This window comes from Euprymna scolopes, chromosome 41, assembly GCF_053919585.1.
Source record: "Euprymna scolopes isolate OS-2025 chromosome 41, ASM5391958v1, whole genome shotgun sequence".
Taxonomy (NCBI): Eukaryota; Metazoa; Mollusca; class Cephalopoda; order Sepiida; family Sepiolidae; genus Euprymna; species Euprymna scolopes.
In genome coordinates, this window is record NC_136522.1 from 49,976,083 (window position 1) to 49,995,550 (window position 19,468).

Below are 19,468 nucleotides of genomic sequence, written 5' to 3' on the forward strand. Positions count from 1 at the left end.
TTCTATGTACATCAATCTTTCTGGTTCTGTGTAATTCTAAAAGGTCCAATCTCCCCGGATTCGTCTTCTCCCTTTTGAGAACGGATTCGTTTATTGCAAGCCACCCGAATCGCTCATACCGGAGAATATCGACGTGGCTGCTTAGGCATATTTTAGAGATCAGAGTGTTTTCATATTATAAGGCCCTGTATTTTCGATTGCTCCTTTCTGACATTGTACCACATCATAGGACGAAGATAAATAACCTTATCGCTCATATATCCTGACTCCTTTTATATATCCATTTTATCTAGCGTGATCCACATTACGTGTCTAGACTGAGGCGCTCCATAGGGAGATAAATATTAAAACGAACTTATGCATAAAATATTTTTATATCAATTTGGTTAAGCTTAATTGGCTTACCTTCTTTAACGCATGTATAGCGTGATTGTGAGGGGTAACAGGCTTCACATATGCGGCAGGGTCGTTTCGAGCAAGGTCCGGAACCAATTGCCTAGAAAAAGAAAGGAATAATAATATATTCCAAATTCACTTTATTAACTGCTTGTAGGCCTCTTGGTCATGCATAAGGGAGGGGATATCACGTAGCAACGATTTGCCGAAATAAATTATCGTATTTTTAGCAAAATACGCAATTATTTATCGATTTTTTTCTATTTTAAAGCATTTCTTATTTAATGGTATTAACAGCAATATTGAGCTCACAAAAAGAAAATTTGTAATTTATTTTTCAAAGATTTAAAAGTTGTGTTTTTTTTTGTACAAATGATGTAAATATGTTTTGTGCTAATCTGAAAGATAATAATTATTATTAAGATATTCAACAAATCTCACATGAAAATACAAACTGTGGGGTATATGGTTAGAAAAGAAGAAAAAAAAGAAACGTACCGGGCGTATCTGCATCGCTCTTTGGGAAAGAAGAAGGAAAAGGATGGCCAGCGCATTTATATACGCGAAGGGCATCTTGGTAAGGCAGAGCTTGATGGGAGAAGCTATTTTTTCCTGTCTCTTCCTTTTTTTTCTAGATAGGAAGATATAAAAGCAGGGAAAAATTCCCTGGGGGAGCAAAGAGAAAAGAGTCGTGAACATCTTCTCTTGAAAAGAATTTTGTATTGCTGACGTTCGGATTGTGCGGTGTGACATTGGTGGCGAGAGTCCAGGTGTGGTCGATTGGAAAAGAAGAGGGTAGAAATGTGGTGTTGTCGAAAGAGTGACTCACTCCCTCCCGAACCCCAGAACTGAATCCTGATTATAACCCTAGAAGCTATTTCGGCGAGTAAAGCAGGTTAACATGGCTGACCGAAGACTCTCAACTCAGATGTTGAGACCCTTCACTGGGGAGGGTGACCTAATTAAATGGCTGGAAAAATTAAAGATGGTGGCAAGGTTGCAAAAAATCGAAGACCTGGTCACCCTGCTGCCGCTCTATTAAGAGGGGGAAGCCCTCACTATTTACTAGCAGATGCGCGATGAAGATAATGGAGACCTTGCCTCAGTGGAGCAAAGACTGAAATTGGCTTTCGCCGAGAGTCCATTTGAAGCACTCGGCAAGCTTGCAAGTTTGAGGTGGACAGGCGAGTCTGTTGACGTCTTTGCTGCAGAGATCAGAAGACTGGCAAGATTGGCTGGTTACGTGGAGAGGAGTCTGGAGATTACGGTAAAGCTATACTTAGTGAATGGCTTCCCAGAAGAAATCTCCGCGAACATGCAGAGAATCACTGAGATCAATACGATGGAAGTGGACGATCTCATGGTCCACGCCAGAGTCCTAGTCAAGAATGTCAAGGGCACAATCGTGGATGCAGCTGTAAGTTGAAATAAGTGCATGAGGCCCGACTTGAATGACGAGAGATAGGCAGCGGAGATGCGGGGGTTATCTGGCGTTGGACGTCGTATTAGACATGGGGGCGTAACTGTGGAAGATGCGGTGTGGTTAAGGACGAAAAACGACTATTCCCATATCAATGTAGTCGAACTGGAGGCCGCTATGAAAGGAATCAATCTGGCCCTGAAGTGGGGATTGAAAACAATTGAAATCAAATCCGATTCAGCAACGGTAGTTTCATGGATCAGGTCGGCAGTGACTGGCGATAAGAGAGTTAGGACCAGAGGTGCTCCAGAAATGCTGATCAAGCGCAGGCTTGGAGCACTTGCAGATTTGATAGCGGAATTCCAGTAGAAGGTATCTGTAGTACTGATCCCCTCAGAAAAGAACAAGGCGGATTCGATGACACGGGTAAAGAAGGCCTGGCTGCAAGAGAGAAAGGAGGTTTCCTCAGTATGCTGTGCAGGAGAGGAAGTTAAAATGTTACATGAAATGCACCACTTTGGTCGAGAATGGACGCTATTCCTGGCAAGAGAGGTTTACCCGGAAACCAGCGAGAAGGAGGTCAGGGAGGTAGTGGAGCACTGTCAGGAGTGCCAATCGATAGACCCCGGACCATCCAGACATGAATCAGGAGAGTTACACATTGCAGAGGACTGGAAGCGATTGACCAGTGATGTGACCCATTATCGCCATAAGCTGTATCTGTCGATGGTCGACTGTGGACCGGAGAAGTTTGCCATATGGAGAGAGATTAGAGCAGGTGCTGCATGGGCGATTTTGGAAAGGGAAGCCGGTTGAGGAACTGTTAATGGACAATGACCCCACTTTCCGATCAGAAGCCTTCAAAGAGATGTGTGATAAGAGGGGAGTAAGGTAATTTTTTAGGGCAGCGTATCGGCCAAGTGGCAATGGGATAGTGGAGAGGAATCATCGCACCATCAAGGCTGCTACGGAAAAAAGCAACATTTCACCCATGGTGGCGGTGTTTTGGTACAACATCTCCCCGAAAACCAGACAAGATGAGACAACTGTGCCTCATAGAGCCATCTTTGCATATAAGTGGCGGCATCCGTGCAACAAAACGGTAGGAATTGAGAGTGAAGAAGCTACCATTAAAGTGGGGGAGGAGGTGTGAGTAAAGCCTCCCAATGAAAAATGTCTTACTCGCTGGGGGAGGGGGGTCGTAACGGGAACACAGTCAAAGAACAACGTAATGATGAATGGCGTTCCTCGGCATATCCTAGACCTGCCTCGTGTAACCCTGCCGGTGCGCAGTGAAGGCAGTGAAGAGGAGGAAGTCGATATCCACCAAGAAGCTAACGATGCACCCCAATTCGACTTAGCCCCACGTTGTGGTTATTTACAACTGGACGAGAATGTCTGTAGTGAACCTGAAAATGTCAACCCCCAAGAAGTTGTCCCCCAGAGGCATCAACGTGAGAGGAGGAGGCCTGCTTGGATGAAGGATTATGAAGTGTCTTATTGATTTACAAGGTCCGGGGGGGGCGTGTGGAGGATATGATTAGAAAAGAAGAAGAAAAAAAAGAAACGTACCGGGCGTATCTGCATCGCTCTTTGGGAAAGAAGAAGGAAAGGGTGGTCAGCGCATTTGTATACGCGAAGGACATCTTGGGAAGGCAGAGCATGATGTGTGAAGCTATTTTTTTCCTGTCTCTTCCTTTTTTTCTAGATAGGAGGATATAAAAGCAGGGAAAAATTTCCTGGGGGAGCAGAGAGAAAAGAGTCGTGAACATCTCTTGAAAAGAATTTTGTATTGCTAACGTTCAGATTGTGCGGTGTGACATTGGTGGCGAGAGTCCAGGTGTGGTCGATTGGAAAAGAAGAGGGCAGAAACGTGCTGTTGTCGAGAGAGTGACTCACTCCTTCCCGAACCCCAGAACCGAATCCTGATTATATTAAAAATTAAACACATTCAAAATTCGGATTTCAACCTAAAAATCTGATACGTGCGCAGTTGGTTTTTGGTTGTTTTCACTACAATTCCCACCCTCTCCACAATTCAATATATTTTGTTCAATTTTAGCTGATCGTTATAAGCATCTTTGTGACCGCAAATAAAGAAGGGTGGTTTGTAGGCAAAATATATATATATATATATATATATAAATATCGATTATGAAAAACAAAAGTACCCCTTTATAAAGTTCGTCCTTTATTTAATACGAAGAAATTTTTTTATTGATTTGATAATTAATCGATTTTTAAAGACAGCCTCCGTCAAACATACTTACTCCTTCCTTCTTTTTTTGGCCGCGTCTAATTATCAACTGTATTTTACTGCTATGTGGAAATAAGGCGCGGGAGTAATTATTCGGGATGAAGATGTCATTGTGTTTAGTTCTACTCTGAATTATCAAGGAGTAATACATGTAAGGATATAGTGTTAACTTTAAAACGCAGAGTTTTGATAAATGAATTGCATTATTATTATTATTATTATTATTATTATTATTATTATTATCGTTGTTTTTGTTGTTCTAATTATTTTTATTATTACTATTGGTGTTTTTGTATTGGTATGTTGTTGTATTTGTTTTATTTTTATTGTTATAATTATTATCATTATTATTATTATTATTATCATTATCATTATTATTATTATCATTATTATTATTATCATTATCATTATTATTATTATTATCATTATCATTATCATTATTATTATTATCATTATCATTATCATTATCATTATTATTATTATCATTATCATTATTATTATTATTACTATTGTTTTTTGTATTTGTATGTGTTGCTCTATTTGTATTTGTTGTTGTTATTATTATTGTTGTTCTTAGTATAATATTTATTATTGTTTTTGTTAGCATTATTATTTTATTCATCATTTAAGTAATGAAAATGAGAGAGAGGGGGATAAGGTAGGCGAAAAAAATGAGAATGCTTAGGGAAGGGCAGGAATATATATATATTTTTTTTACACAGAGATCACCACTTATCAAGGCCCGGAAGCCACTCAGAGATAAGGGTTATTGCAAGTACATTACGTTAGTGTGGAGATTAGATGAAGTGTTTACTTAAGGGGGCGGTTCATTAGGAATTTATTAACATTGGACTTGAAGACATCCAAGTTGTAGTCCGGTGGGAAGCAGGCAGACGGAACAGAGTTCCACAGTCGTGCAGTTCTAAGAAAGAAGCTTTGTTCATGGAATCCACGTTTTGATTTAGGCACAGATATAGAGTGGGGGAAATTTTTCACAGTGGATTCAGCTAGACGGGTGTTTTTCGTGAAAGATTGGCGAGGGGGGACCAGGCATTGGAGTTCAGACGAGCACCTGCCATGGAAATAACGATAAAACAAGGATAGGCTCGCAACGTCTCTTCTGTGGGAGAGAGGTTGCAGGGTAGAGAAAAGGGCATCCCCCATTAAGCCACGAAGTCTATTTTGTACTCTGTCAAGGCAGGATAGGCTGTTTTTAGCAGCTCCTGCCCAGATATGGCAACAGTATTCCATCCTTGGACGTACTTGGCTTTTATATAATAAAAAGAAAATATTGTAATAGTAAGCATCATAAAAAAAGATGGAGAAACTGCTAGCGAAGAAAGGAAAAAGAAATAAAAGTATAAATATAAATGCCTTTCTCAGATTTCTATTCTATTACTTCCATTTTGCTTTTCATGGTTGTTGATTAACGCCGGATAACCCTGCTAATAGTATTAATATAGGAACCCACCTGTCTGCCTGTGTGATGTCGATCCCGAACAATGAAAACGTAATAGAGAGTATACTTTAAATATTACTGTATTCCTAAGTAAGATTTGCATATGAACACAAAGGCATAGATCTGCAGCTGGAGCAGCTCTTTAAAAGAGCTATTATAGCATAATAAGCATAAAGTCAATTCATGAGCGTTAGATTAGAAGTACATATATGCATATATCTAAATAACTCAATGGGTACATGCTTTTTATTAACATATATATATATATATATATATATATATATATATATAATATAAAGCTGAACGTCTGTGTTTGCTAGTGTATATATATATATATATATATATATATATATATATATATTACTTTTTGTTAAATATAATTATCCACTGACACGTGTTTCGTCGTCTACGACTAATCAGAGTAGCTTAATCTAGTGAGATATGAAATCCCCAAGGAAAGAAGTCATGGGGTCCCGATATCAAATCTTGCTAAATTCAGCAACTCTGATGAGATGTAGACGACAAAACACGTGTCAATGGATAATTATATTTTGAAAAAGCAATATATATGCTGCTCCCCATATAGGGGTACGAAATTGGTTAAAGGGAAAATTATTCCCAACTCGCATTTAGGTAAACATGAACTGTCGTAAATAATTGCATCCCTTCAAAACTTATCGCAAAAACAAAAACAAATTATATATATATATGATTAATGATCAACGGATGTTTTACTCTCCCAGTAATTTATTGTTTTCGAAATCGGTGCTGTTGCCAATTTTTCAATCATATCGATTGACTGATTTTTTTAAGTTAGGAACCCAGTCCAATTGAAACATAGTACCTGACCGTTACATTGCAAATTTTTTTTTGTATATATATATATATATATATATATATATATATATATATATATATATATATATACATACATATATATATATATATATACATATATACCGCTAGCTAACCCTCTCCAAACAATTAACAACAAAAAAACTCAATAAAAAAACGAATCATAGCCCCCCCCCGCCTCCAAACATAAGCGAACACCCAACAGGTCAAGACATACTTACTAAGAAATCATCTCACCAACGAGATGCCGAAAACTTTAACATTAACACTCGAATTTTCAAGTAGCCCCCGTCCTCCTACCCCCACATATTCCCTTCCCCATGTATCGCTATATCCTCAGCCACACCAGAAATTAACTTCCCAGACCCTCCCCCACAAGTTCCTTAAACTCCAAAACTAAAACATTACCGACATACCATGCGCCCCTCCCACCTTCCCCATTGTTCCCTTTCTCTCTTTCTTCCGCCCTCCTCGCACCCCACTGACTTCATTCACTCTTTCACTCTTTCCTCCCATAATAACGAACATTTCTGTAAAAGTCTGAGGAAGCTACAGACGGCCCCAAAAAACGGCCGGGGAAACAATAATCTAACTTAACAGAAGGTTCGGTAATAAAAAATAATATATATATATATATATATATATATATATATTTATATATATATATATATATATATATATATATATGTGTGTGTGTGTGTGTAATTATTTTGTCTATAAGTAAATCTTTAACAAAGCTATACTTAGATCAGGAATGAATGTTATATATATCTTTATATCACCAGAACAATAAACAACGGGAAATATGAAAAAAGCCTTTAAGGACATGCCATTTCGCAGTTAAACGCTTCTAATGAGAAGAGGAGAAGGAACAGAATTATACAAAATGCACATCTAGAAAAACAAAATTGGTTTAATGACATTTGAAAATGAAATGAGAATGACTGGATAGAACAAAATGGTGGATACTAATTAAAAATAGGTACTACATATAAGGGTAAATCGGAAGGGTAGTATATATGTAGGTAATATTTAAAAAAATGTAGACCATTAAAAAATTTGGATTATTAAAGGAAAGCCAATAATAAAAGAGAAAGGAATAAGTAGGCAAGATAGAACAGAACGTCGAGAAAGAAGATGGAGACCATAAAATGTCCAAAATGTTTTAAAAATAAATTCCAAAATAAAAAATGTTCAAAAAAGTGTAAAAATTTAATTTCAAAATAGAATAATATACTATAATATAAAATGATATAAGTTCCAGTGAAGTCTTTTGTTTTAGGTCCCGGGAGGTAATGAATATGGTAATTATTTACAAATTCAACTAATTATAGAGCACTAAGTGTTAGTAAACTCATAATAAATCCCGAAAGTATTTGCACAGTATAGCAAAATTCTAAGAATACCGTCATAATCCTACGTACTGATGTTACAAAAAAAAAAAAAGATTTCGGTAGAAATTTTCAAAGACAAAAAAGGAATTAGTGGAATTTCAAGAATATGTAGGTGTCAACCTCGTTCACATAATGATATATATTGAGATATAAAATTTGGTATATCGGACAAGAGTCATATATCAGAGCGCTTTCAAAGAGGAACGGCCAGTAAAATAATTTTAAAAAGCTTTTAAACAAAATCCAAAGTAGAAATCCGTAATAAGAACTAAGGTTCACATACGAAATATAAAAATCCAGATTCTAAATTCGATATTCGAGAAAAAACTCTAGAAAATACAATTTTAAATTGAAAAGAGAATTTAAAAAAATCGAAGAAATAAGTGAAATTAGAGGTGTGAAATCATATATGAAGATATATAGCACTAGAAACTGGATATGGACGATTAAAAATCCAGCTTTAAAAATAAAGGTTGGTTAATTAATAAAGAAAAATAGTATGCAAAGATTTTTAAAAATAAATGCAAAAAATAGACATAGAAGTTGGATTAAAGACAGAGAAGTGGGATGAAAGAGAATAGAAGCGTAAATAGAGAAAATAGGAAAAAAAAATCCAGGTTATTAATCAACAAATCAAAACAGAGAATATTGTTTCATAATAAAAAAAAAAGTTTTTAAAAAACTAAATATATGAGTTTTATTTTCAAATTAAAACATGTAAAAAATAAGTAAGTATTAATGCAATATTGGCAAGTTGAAATATACAATTACAAAATAAGAAAGGGAGAAATTGTATATAGTAAATTGATTAAAAACGAAAAAATATAATAAACAGGATGGAACATATATAATATAAAGTTACATAAAGGTAATTTAGCATAAACGATATTCCTAACCGCAATAAAAAGAAAAGTAAGCAGGCATTTTATGAATATATGCTTGAATATTTGAATATATTTATATATGTTTACTATATAGAGACGCCCCCAAAATAAAATCCATGTTAATTCCGAACTTAATTATGGTAAACGATTTTAAATTTAATACAGAAAATGTTTCAGACGTATCAACAAATTATGAATGAATAAAAATGAATTATGATCAGAAATAAAACCAAAAAAATCTGGCGTGCGGAAATAACTGGATCGAGGAAGGAAGCATGACAGATCGACTATATAGGAAGAAAAAAAAGTCCCGCAAATAATGACATAGGTACTAGAACATATATAAATACATGTACATATAATCAAGAAAAATCAAATTATAGAAAAGCATACACATTCATATGCATACATATAATAGGATAAACATGTATATGCATACATATAATGATACACATACATGCACACTTATGTTCACCAAAGAACATAAACACACATACATATACAAATATAATCAAATGAAAATACACACATCGAAATAAAAAAAATATCAACAACATATACATACAATTATACACAAAATACAAAAACAAACTTAGAGAAACATGTACATAAATATCTGTGTGTATATATATATATATATATTGTAGCAAAAGTACCCGTCGTTGACTGGGTTCAACAACAGCTTACAGAAAGTGGACTCTGATTTATGAAAGTATGATAGGTTATGAAAAGGTAGGGTTGCAAAGAGATAGCTTCGAATTTGGGGGTATCAAAACCAAAGCAAAATATGATGAAAGTAAAAATAAAATAGATAAACCCCATAATTCATTATACCATACCTGTTCACACTGAAACATTTATCACAGTATTCTGTGGATCTATATTAAAAAAAAATTGTTAAACTTTGTGACATATTTCCATTCTATGGAGGTCAGGTGCGAACGAACCCCCCATAATTTTATTATCCCATATTTCTTCAAACTGAAACATAATTATCAAAGTATACTCACGCAGATAGATATGAAAAGTCTTTATTAAAGTGTGCGCCTAGGTCTATTCTATGGAGTCCAGGCGCGAGTGCAGACCCCACAATTGTATTATACCATCCTTATTTAAGTTAAAACATACTTATCAAAGTATTCTTATGTATATCTATATCAAAAACACCTGCAAACTTTTTTTTGTAATTTTTAAATTATTTATTTCTATACTTTGTGGGCCAGGCGCGAACGCAGACCCCATAATTTTAATGAGCCACCGTTCTGCCAGAGCAAACATAATCATTCCTGTTTCTCGATACATCTTCTATCATTATATGTAATCAGTTTTTGTTTAAATAGGAACCTATTCGTGACCAGACACACACACGTACATACATTCAGCTTTATATATATATATATATATATATATATATATATATATATATATATAATAATAATAATTGGTATAATAATAGTAATATTAACAACTAGAAATGAAAATAGGTTAAGGCTCCTAAAATTCGCACTAGAATTGTCCGCAATGACCCGTGGCGCAGTGGTTAGAGTACTTGGAAAATCAATTGTAAAAAGTGATATTCTCCTGAAGGTTGAATGTTCAATTCTCAGTGGGGGCGATCGAAAGATACAACTGTGAATCACTTAGGAACAAAAAAAAAAAACGCTACCTCCGTAAAGTAAATAAAAAAATTCAGTTTTAAATTCCGTTCAAATTCCCGAGCCCGACAAGATACACCAGAAGAAGGTCGGAGATTATATCGACCGAAACGTTATGAAAATCACACTAAAGACAAGTCCTATGAATCCAAACTCATACTTCTCTCTCTATATATATTAGATCATTTTTTTTGGAAATGGTATATAAGATAAAGGAATAAGGAAGACAAATCTCAAAAGAAGACACACAATTAAATCTATTACACTAAAAAAAGAAAACAGTAACAATCCATGGTTGCGTTTTTAAATTGTTTATTTTTTTTTTAGTTTTGTTTTATTGTCTTAATTTATTACGCCTTTGTGTGGCGGACAGATGTTTGTATATATATATATATATATATATATATATATATATATATATATATTTGTAGTCATCGGCATACAGTCCTGTTTCGTTGTATCACAACTCATCAGTGCCGCTAGACTAGATTCTATCCCAAGCCAAGGATTTAACCTAGAACCGTCGTGTTGACAGTCGACAGTTCCCCCAATCGACCATGGAATCGACGCCCGTAACTCATCGGAATGTCTCTTTAAATAGACACCCGCCACCACTTTTATAGTGCTCAAATATATATATTTATACATATGTCTGTGTGTGTGTGTGTACGTGTATGTATTTACATAATTTTTCTTGCTTTTCTTTTGTTTTTTCTTTTGAATATCTTTACAAGTATTTAGATATGTTATAAAGCCATTTGTGTAATCCTGGCTCTTCTCCCATCTGATGAATAGCATTCTGCTTAGAAATGGCGTGCTTAAATATGTTTTTTCTAAATTCTCCCAATAATTTTCCTTCTGATGATACAATAAAGTTATATATAACTTTTATTTCCCATCTTCAAATTTAATTGAAATTCTATCTATCTATCTATCTATCTATCTATCTATCTATTGATATATGTGTGTGTGTGCGTGTGTTATATCAATAAGTATACTTTTGCGTATAACAAAGTCACTATTTCCATTTTTCCTATAGAGAATCCATTTATTTCTTTTCTAGTGATTATTTCAGCATATGCATCGTTTTCAAGCGTGCTCTTAAGTATACATGCGTAGCATTTCCGATACTTGTTTTTTTAAACTAAATCATTAATAATTCACAATGTAGTGGATAAACAATTGACGAATAAACGTTTTTTGTTCGTTTATTTCAAGTCTGAACTTCTAACACTTATTCAAAGCAGTTCTTTTAATTTTTTTCTTGTGCTGTTATTATTATCATTATTATTATTATCATTATTATTATTATTATTATTATTATTATTATTGAAGAGAGAAAAACTGAGGTATAACTTTGGATCTGGTGACAGACGCCTCAATCATCTACTGTTTATGGATGACTTGAAAATATTCGGTAGAAATGAAAAGGAAATGGAGAGACTGGTAGAACTTGTGGGTACATATCCAGGAGACATTGAGATGGAGTTTGAGATTAGTAAATGTGCAGTGCTGGTAATGAAAAGAGGAGTAAAGGTTCATTCGAGTGGAATAGTGCTGCCAAATGGAGAAATCATGAAAGAAATAGAAGATGCAGGATATAAGTATTTAGGATTGCTGCAGGGTGGAGGCATCATGAACAGAGAAATGAAAGAAAAAGTCAGGAAGGAGAATCTTAGAAGAGTGAAACTAATTATAAAGTCGAAACTGTATGGAGGAAATCTAATGAAAGCAGTAAATGCATGGGCAGTCAGTGTTTTGAGATACAGTGGGGGAATTTTAGAATGGTCTGACAATGATTTGTATACCATGGATATCAAAACAAGAAAAGTTTTAGCAATGTTTCGTATATTTCACATTCAAAGTAGCGTAGCAAGGCTGTATTACAGGAGGAAAGATGATGGGAGAGGATTGAAAAGTGTAAAAGATTGTGTTAGAACCGAGGAGATGTCGTTGAAGGAGCATGTGTTCAGAAGTGAGGAATGGATGCTTAAGGTTGTGGCCAATGAAGTGGAGGTATGTGAGACCAAGGCTGATTATGTGAAACGTATGGATGGAGAAAGGGCAGAGAGACTGGCTAGGAAGAAAATGCATGGAAGGTTCTTCCAGGATATAGCAGAAGTGGCTGATGAAAGATCATGGCAATGGCTTAGAGCTGGGTATCTGGCTAAGATTACTGAAGCTTAGTTTGTGCAGCACAAAAGCAGACATTAGGAACACGATTGTTAAAAAAGTGGTTCTAGGAGAGGAAATTGCTGCAGAATGCCGGATTTGTGGTAAGACCTTAGAGTCAATTGCGCACCTTGCAGTAGGGTGCAGTGGACTGGCCCAGAGAGAGTACCGCAAAAGACACGATCGCATGGGATTCCGGATATATTGGGAGATGTGTAAGAGGGTTGGGGTGAAGTGTGCTGGAAAATGGTTTGAGGAGGTGCCTAATGAAGTGAGAACAAGTGAGGATGGCAAGGTAGAAGTATGGTAGGACAAAAGTGTCATAACGACCAAGCAATTGGAACATAATCGTCCGGATTTGGTCGTCATTGACAAGGTCTCAAAAACTGGCAGATTGTAGACTTCCCAATACCCTGGGACAGGAATGTGAGAGAGAAGGAGAACGAGAAGTGCAGCAATTATGCTCATTGGCCTTGGAGATAAAACGTATACACGGGGTTAAAATACAAATAATCCCGGTCCTAGTTGGTACACTAGGAGTAGTATCAAGTAGTCTGGAAGGACAATTGAAAAAACTACAAATCCCCGATGTTTTAGGGGGCCTTAAAACCTCTGCAATTATAGGTACCACCAACATCCTTAGGAAAACCCTTGATCTTTGAAGCTCCTGGTTTGAAGCCGGGATTTAGGGAAATCCCCTGGAAATGAATCCCATCCCTTTCCAGAGAGACATTTATAAGTGAAATCAGAATTATTAGTATTGACTCACAAGGAGCTTTCACACATACCATCAAATATTTCTCCTTGAAAAAAAGAAAACCTGTGCTGTTCCCTGGAAGTTGAGTGATAGTCTCCTCAGATTTATAGTACTCTCCACCTCTTTCAATAACATTTGCAAATAATTTTGCCTTATCGCGACAGCCACTTACCATTGATATCTCGCTATCAGCGGCCATTGGGCTTCACTGGAATTTAAGTGTCAATAAGCCTCCCCAAGGTCCATTATTTCTTTGCACTTGTCCAGTGGAGATCTGATCAGCACTCTCTCCTCAGTGTTTCTATCCTCCTTGACTCTACTCGACTATTTGCCATACATATTTGGGGGAGGCAATGGTGGATGACTGAGAGGGGGAGAGAAATATTATTGGTTACATGTGAGGCTTCTTTATGTTTTGTCCCTGCAGTAGTTTACCTGGCCCGCGTATGTGGCTTATGCGTATCAGTCTCTGTATTCAAGGGGTTTCTGTTATATTTCAGCTGTTTTCGTTATTGTTATTCGTTGTATACGGCATAATAACGTTGGCACACCGGTTCTCGTCAGATCACCGAAGTTAAGCAACGTTGAGCCTGGTTAGTACCAGATGGGTGACCATTTGGGAATTCTAGGAACTGTATGTGCTTTCCGCTTATCTCGGCATTGTTTCCAGCCGTCCTGAATCTCCAGTTGCCACTGGTATTCAACAATGCTGACTCAGCGGTAGTGTGGTCGGAGATTTCGGAACTCTGGCCACGAAATATTTCACGCGTAGGCTTCCTTACAGTGGGTATCGCTAGTCTGTCAAGACTGAAGGACACCTCTTTGTTTTTATTCGTTGTATCTTTCCAGCCATTTCTCTGATTCCAATTTCTCCCATTTTTTTCCAAAACTTTTCAGAATTGTTCCTAGTGCTCCTACTATTATGGCTATTATCTTGATTTTCTTGATTATCCATATCCCCCTGAGCTCTACGATTAGCTCTGTATATTTGTCCCGTTTCTCGTTTTCTTTGAGATTCGCCCTGTGGTCAGCTGGAATAGCAAAGTCTACGATTTGACTGTACTTTTCTTTCTTGTTAACTTTTACGGCATCCGGTCTTCTTGCTTGGATGGGTTTATCTATTTGCATGTCTCATAGGTGTTGTGATTCTCAGTTTTAAGTGTTGCGATATTATGCTTGTACCATTTGTCTCTGCGTTCGAGATGCAGTTGTTTTCATAATTCCCAGTGTACTACTCTAGGCCATGATTAATTTTTCTCTCTTTATCCATGGTATGCATTTTATGTTTTCCTGTGTTTTGTCAATCTTTTGTTTTGTCATGGTTGTTTTTTTTTTATCGAGTTATATTATGCTGCAGTTATTAGGGATTCAGTTTCTCGGTTTATGTGTTCTTTTTTCATCCAGGTCCAAGTGCTTTTGTTATTCTCATCTTTCATCATTCTTATGGATCCTCGGTAATTTTAGTTTTCAGGAGTTTTCCTGTTCTCGAGAGGAAGTCCTTTCCAGTTGTCTCTTTCATTTCCGTTGTTTTGATGGTGTCTGTTTCCAGAACTCCTAAGTATTTGTAGGTGTATTGCTCCCCTAGTGTCCCCATCTCCGGTTGGTTGTGTAGTCCTTTGCATTCTGTTGTTTCCATTTTTTCCCATATTTCGTCTTCTTCTTCTTCTTCTTCTTATTATTATTATTATTATTTACTCACTAGGAGTAGTCACACAGGCCATCACCAAGCATTTATCTTTTATAACAACTAGAGTATCACTAGTAAGATACTCTAGGCCGTTCATAGTGTGGACTAAAAAAGAGCAACTCGATCAGAGGACTAGGTAATCAATGACCATGCACAATACACTGCAACTGTTGACTGATTCTGCGTGGAATGGAAACACGGCGGTAGAGGACTGGTTTGTATAGAGATTTAGTGTTCTCTGAAGTTTGTGTAACAAAAAATCTCCCCAGATTTCTAGTACTCTCCAACTCTTTTGATAACACTTAAAAAATCGTTATCGCAACAGCCACTTACTATTAATTTTTCGTTGGCAGCGACTATTATGCTTCACTGAAATATTGGGCGGCAAGAAGAAGAAGAAGAAGAACACCTTGAATAACAACATAGGTTTAACATTAACAAAACAAAAAACAACTAAGAATTGTCCTTGTGACATATGGCCGAGTGTTCCTAGACGTTGTATCAAAGTTTACAGTTACCCGAAGGTGCTGAGTTCAATTCTGAACGAAGGCAGTGAAAAGTAACATTCAATACAGAGAATCAGCAACTATATATCTTAGAGCCTAGCTGGAGTCCGAACACGGTACCCCCGAAATAATAATAAAGAGTTGGGTTCGAGACTCCTAATAAACGGTTCCCCAGTTCGATACAAACACCTGATGAAGGCCGGAGGGCAAAATGGCTGAAACGCTGTGACTATAACAACCAAGATGAGGAAGTCAGTCCGACAATCTCAATAAATATATGCCCATGTTCTATTTAAGTAATCAAAAAAGTCATTAAAAAAAAGGATGGCACAGCGTTGAGAAAGACGGTGAGATTTTTTTTCATCACATCATATAGCCGTTAATATATTTAAAGATATATGATACTATTCATATTCTGTTTGTATAAAACTATCTTACTCTTTTTTACAATGATATCGCCTCTTCTTTTTGAATTTCCAACGCTTTTTTTGTTTTGTTTCTGAAATGAAACAGAGCATTACATTTCGTTACATAAAAATATATATTTTTTAATATTTGTACTGCTGTTTCGTTTTCTTAATTACATTTATCCAGAAGAAGTCTGCCAATAAAGACAAAACATTGATGTACACATTACTTGGTTTGTTTCTTCTTTACCTCTCTTTCTCTCCCTGCTCTCTCTCCCTCTCTCTTTCCCTCTCTCTCTCTCTCTATATATATATATATATATATATATATATATGAATGGAAATGTATAAGAAAGAATACGAAAAGTATAAAAGCTTATAACTTTTTTTATTCGTTTTCAATTGGTGACGTGCAGGAATACAAAATAATATTATGAAAAAAAAATTTAAAAACTTTTTTTTATAAGTACATAATTTTCGACCGATCCTTCACTCTTCATCGGTGTAGTGAAAGTATGAGCATGCATGGGGAAAAGGGGAATGGAAAAGGAAGGAAGGTAGAGGAGGAGGAGGAGGAGGAGGAGGAGGAGAAGGAGGTATAGCCAATGAGAAGGTGCCACGTCAGTCTTAGATATATACACATATAAGTACGCACATACACACAGTACATATACACATACAAACGAAAAATTCAAAATTAAACAGTAAATAATCGTGAAGAAACGCGTCTTTAACTGTCCAATCTTTTGAATTCTAACGATATTATTTATTCTAAGAGAGAATAAGAATTCAAAGGATATAAGACGTTATGAGGAGAAACGCTATGATGCTCATTTCTAATTCAACGGCTTACTTTTAAATCACTATATATATATATATATATATATATATATATAGTGATTTAAAAGTTATGAGGGATTTTTGAAGCATGAAAACCAATGTTACATTTTGTATTCAATATTTTTATTGTTATTTTTTTATATTTCAACCGGACCTTTGCTCTTGGTCACAAAAAAGGCATCGAAATCATATTATATATATATATATATATATATATATATATATATATATATATATATATATATATATATATAGTGATGGAACGATTGCAAAAGTTATCCGATTATATTCTAAATTCTACCGATTATATTCTAAATTCTCAAGTCTTCTTTTTTCTGTAAAAAATCGTAAACATTTTATGCTTTTTTGTGCTCTGAACATCGTCTAATGTCAGCATCTATTTCAAAACGAAAAAAAATGCACTTGGGGGCATATAATACACTACTAGATTTTTCTAAATATGCTTTTTGAATGCTTCCCCTCAAATTGATTGAACATTCTTAGACAAAATATTCTGTTTCTTTTAGGACATTCCGAATTAGCCTGTTTCTTTTAGGACATGCCGAATTAGCCATCAACGATTAAAATGAATCGATAATTGGTATGAAAAATAAGAAAACAATGTAGGAACAGAATATGTAACAAATTTCATCCAGTAAAAAGAATAACTTTCTACATAATATTGTTACTATTTAGAAAAAGTTTCTTAAAATTGCAAGGAATCTCTGTTAACTATTCTCTACCTTTCATCGATGAACAAATATTCATATTTGTTTCATAATTATAAAGCGTTGTTCGGTTATTAAATTGATATGCGTGTTATAAAAACAAAAACAAAACACAGGAATTATTATTGGCAAATACACTCGAAATTTTATCTAAACCACCCCCTTTAAAGTAGATTCTACGTTTTTCTAGTGATGATCATGTAGAGGAAAGAAAACAAAGCATTTATATTAGAATGCCGAGTAGGTTGGTTGGTTGGTTGTTTTTTGTTTTACGGCATATCAAACCTTTTTATGTCATTTAATGCAGAATCAAGTGATGTCGAAGAAAAAGTTTTTAATAGAATATATATTTTTTTTTCAAGTCAGTTTCTATTTAACCCATAGTTGGGACTCTAACAGGTACTACCACTCCGGGTCAGAATGAACCAGGGAGAAATGGCAATTAAGCGGTGGTCCTACACTCCCCAAAGCCCGCAAGCTGGGGCCTTACCATCGGATATAGTTTAAGGTCATATCCAGGACCAATGTCGAGTAGGACATTAGTTTCGAAAATAAATTTAACTTAAAATGATAATAATGTGGGGACCATTCAAACTTTTTGTTTAATCGCCAAAGAATCGAAAACAAAATACTGGTAGAAGAAAACATTTTCACTTGATTGTTTACATTTATTTAATGTCTGTTTTACCAGCGTTTGTTTAGCAGTATCAGAATTTTTGTAGGAATTTTTGACACCCCTAACACGAAACTGCGAATAAAATATAAAAATCTCGTAATTTCTCCGTTAAAAGTGGGTTATTTATTTTCTTTATGGATTATACTTCCAAAATAAACTATTACAGTTGTTTTAAAAGTAATAGAAATATTTTTTTTAAAAAACAGTAATGAATTTTCCGAACTCAATATTTTTCAATTTTTAAACTTTAAAAATCTATCAAAATTTTTCTATTGATTCTATTTTTACGATATTTTCAGGGTCAATGTGAAATTTTATGTTCTTTCCAATAAACTGAATATAATATTTTAGACAAACGTTTTTTTTTAATTCACGCCCCCCATTTGTGTAAGTGTCACACATTTTCGAGTTTCTCTTAAAAAGTAAATAATTAATTTATGTTTAATAGTTTTATATATCACAAATTGAAGAGAAAAGGTCAATAAATAATATATTCAAATTTAAAACAAAAAAAAAATCCCTTTTTTAGAAATTTACCTGTAAAGTCCGAAGTTTAAAACCTTTTTTTTAAAAAAAACACATTGTGTTTTTTTTTAACGAAACCTTTGTCCTTGCTCCTTTAATTGAAAAAAAATTAGGGCTTGAATTACATTTTTCGAGGAGTTATAAGCTTGGAAAGACAGGGGGTCGAATAATTCACGCCTCTCATTTTGAAATGTCTATTAAAAAGTAAATAATTAATTTATGTTTAATAGTTTTATATATCACAAATTGAAGAGAAAAGGTCAATAAATAATATATTCAAATTTAAAACAAAATAAAAAATCCCTTTTTTAGAAATTTACCTGTAAAGTCCGAAGTTTAAAACCTTTAAAAAAAAAAAACACATTGTTTTTTTGTTTTTTTTTTGATAAAACCTTGGTCCTTGCTCCTTTAATTGAAAAAAAAATTAGGGCTTGAATTACATTTTTCGAGGAGTTATAAGCTTGGAAAGATGGGGTGGAATTATTCACTATTTTCACGAAATTTCTGACACTGCTAGCGTTTGTTTAATTCCAAATTTTGAACATTAAACACGGTCCCTTATACAGGCCTTATTGGCAGCAATTTTTATTTAACTACAACAAATTGACACTAAATTTATATTGAACTAAAACACGCTACAAAATAAGTGTGAGCAAATTAACCTGTCAAAGTAAAAATGTCTTGCCTTTGGTAACATTTATTTGTTGCTATTTTGTCTTTGTTTACTTTGTAATGTTACAGAACAGATTTCCGAATTTCACGCTTCTTCTATGGTTGTGTAGATATAATCTAATTTTAAATTCGGCAAACTTCTACATGTGTTTATCAAATGTTTTAATAAACTCATTGT

General features: G+C 34.8%; 1 protein-coding gene and 1 pseudogene across 1 annotated transcript in view; one reads left to right on the top strand and one right to left on the bottom strand.

The window, feature by feature from the left end:
* The window catches only part of LOC145266682 (A disintegrin and metalloproteinase with thrombospondin motifs 9-like), a 50,381-nt gene that overhangs the window by 25,679 nt on the left and 5,234 nt on the right, over positions 1-19,468 (bottom strand). Inside the window, exon 2 of the mRNA XM_080122610.1 lies at positions 406-496. Coding sequence (XP_079978736.1) covers positions 406-496 — 91 coding nt within the window. The remainder of the gene's footprint in view (positions 1-405; positions 497-19,468) is intronic.
* Positions 13,774-13,890, top strand: LOC145266875 (5S ribosomal RNA; annotated as a pseudogene).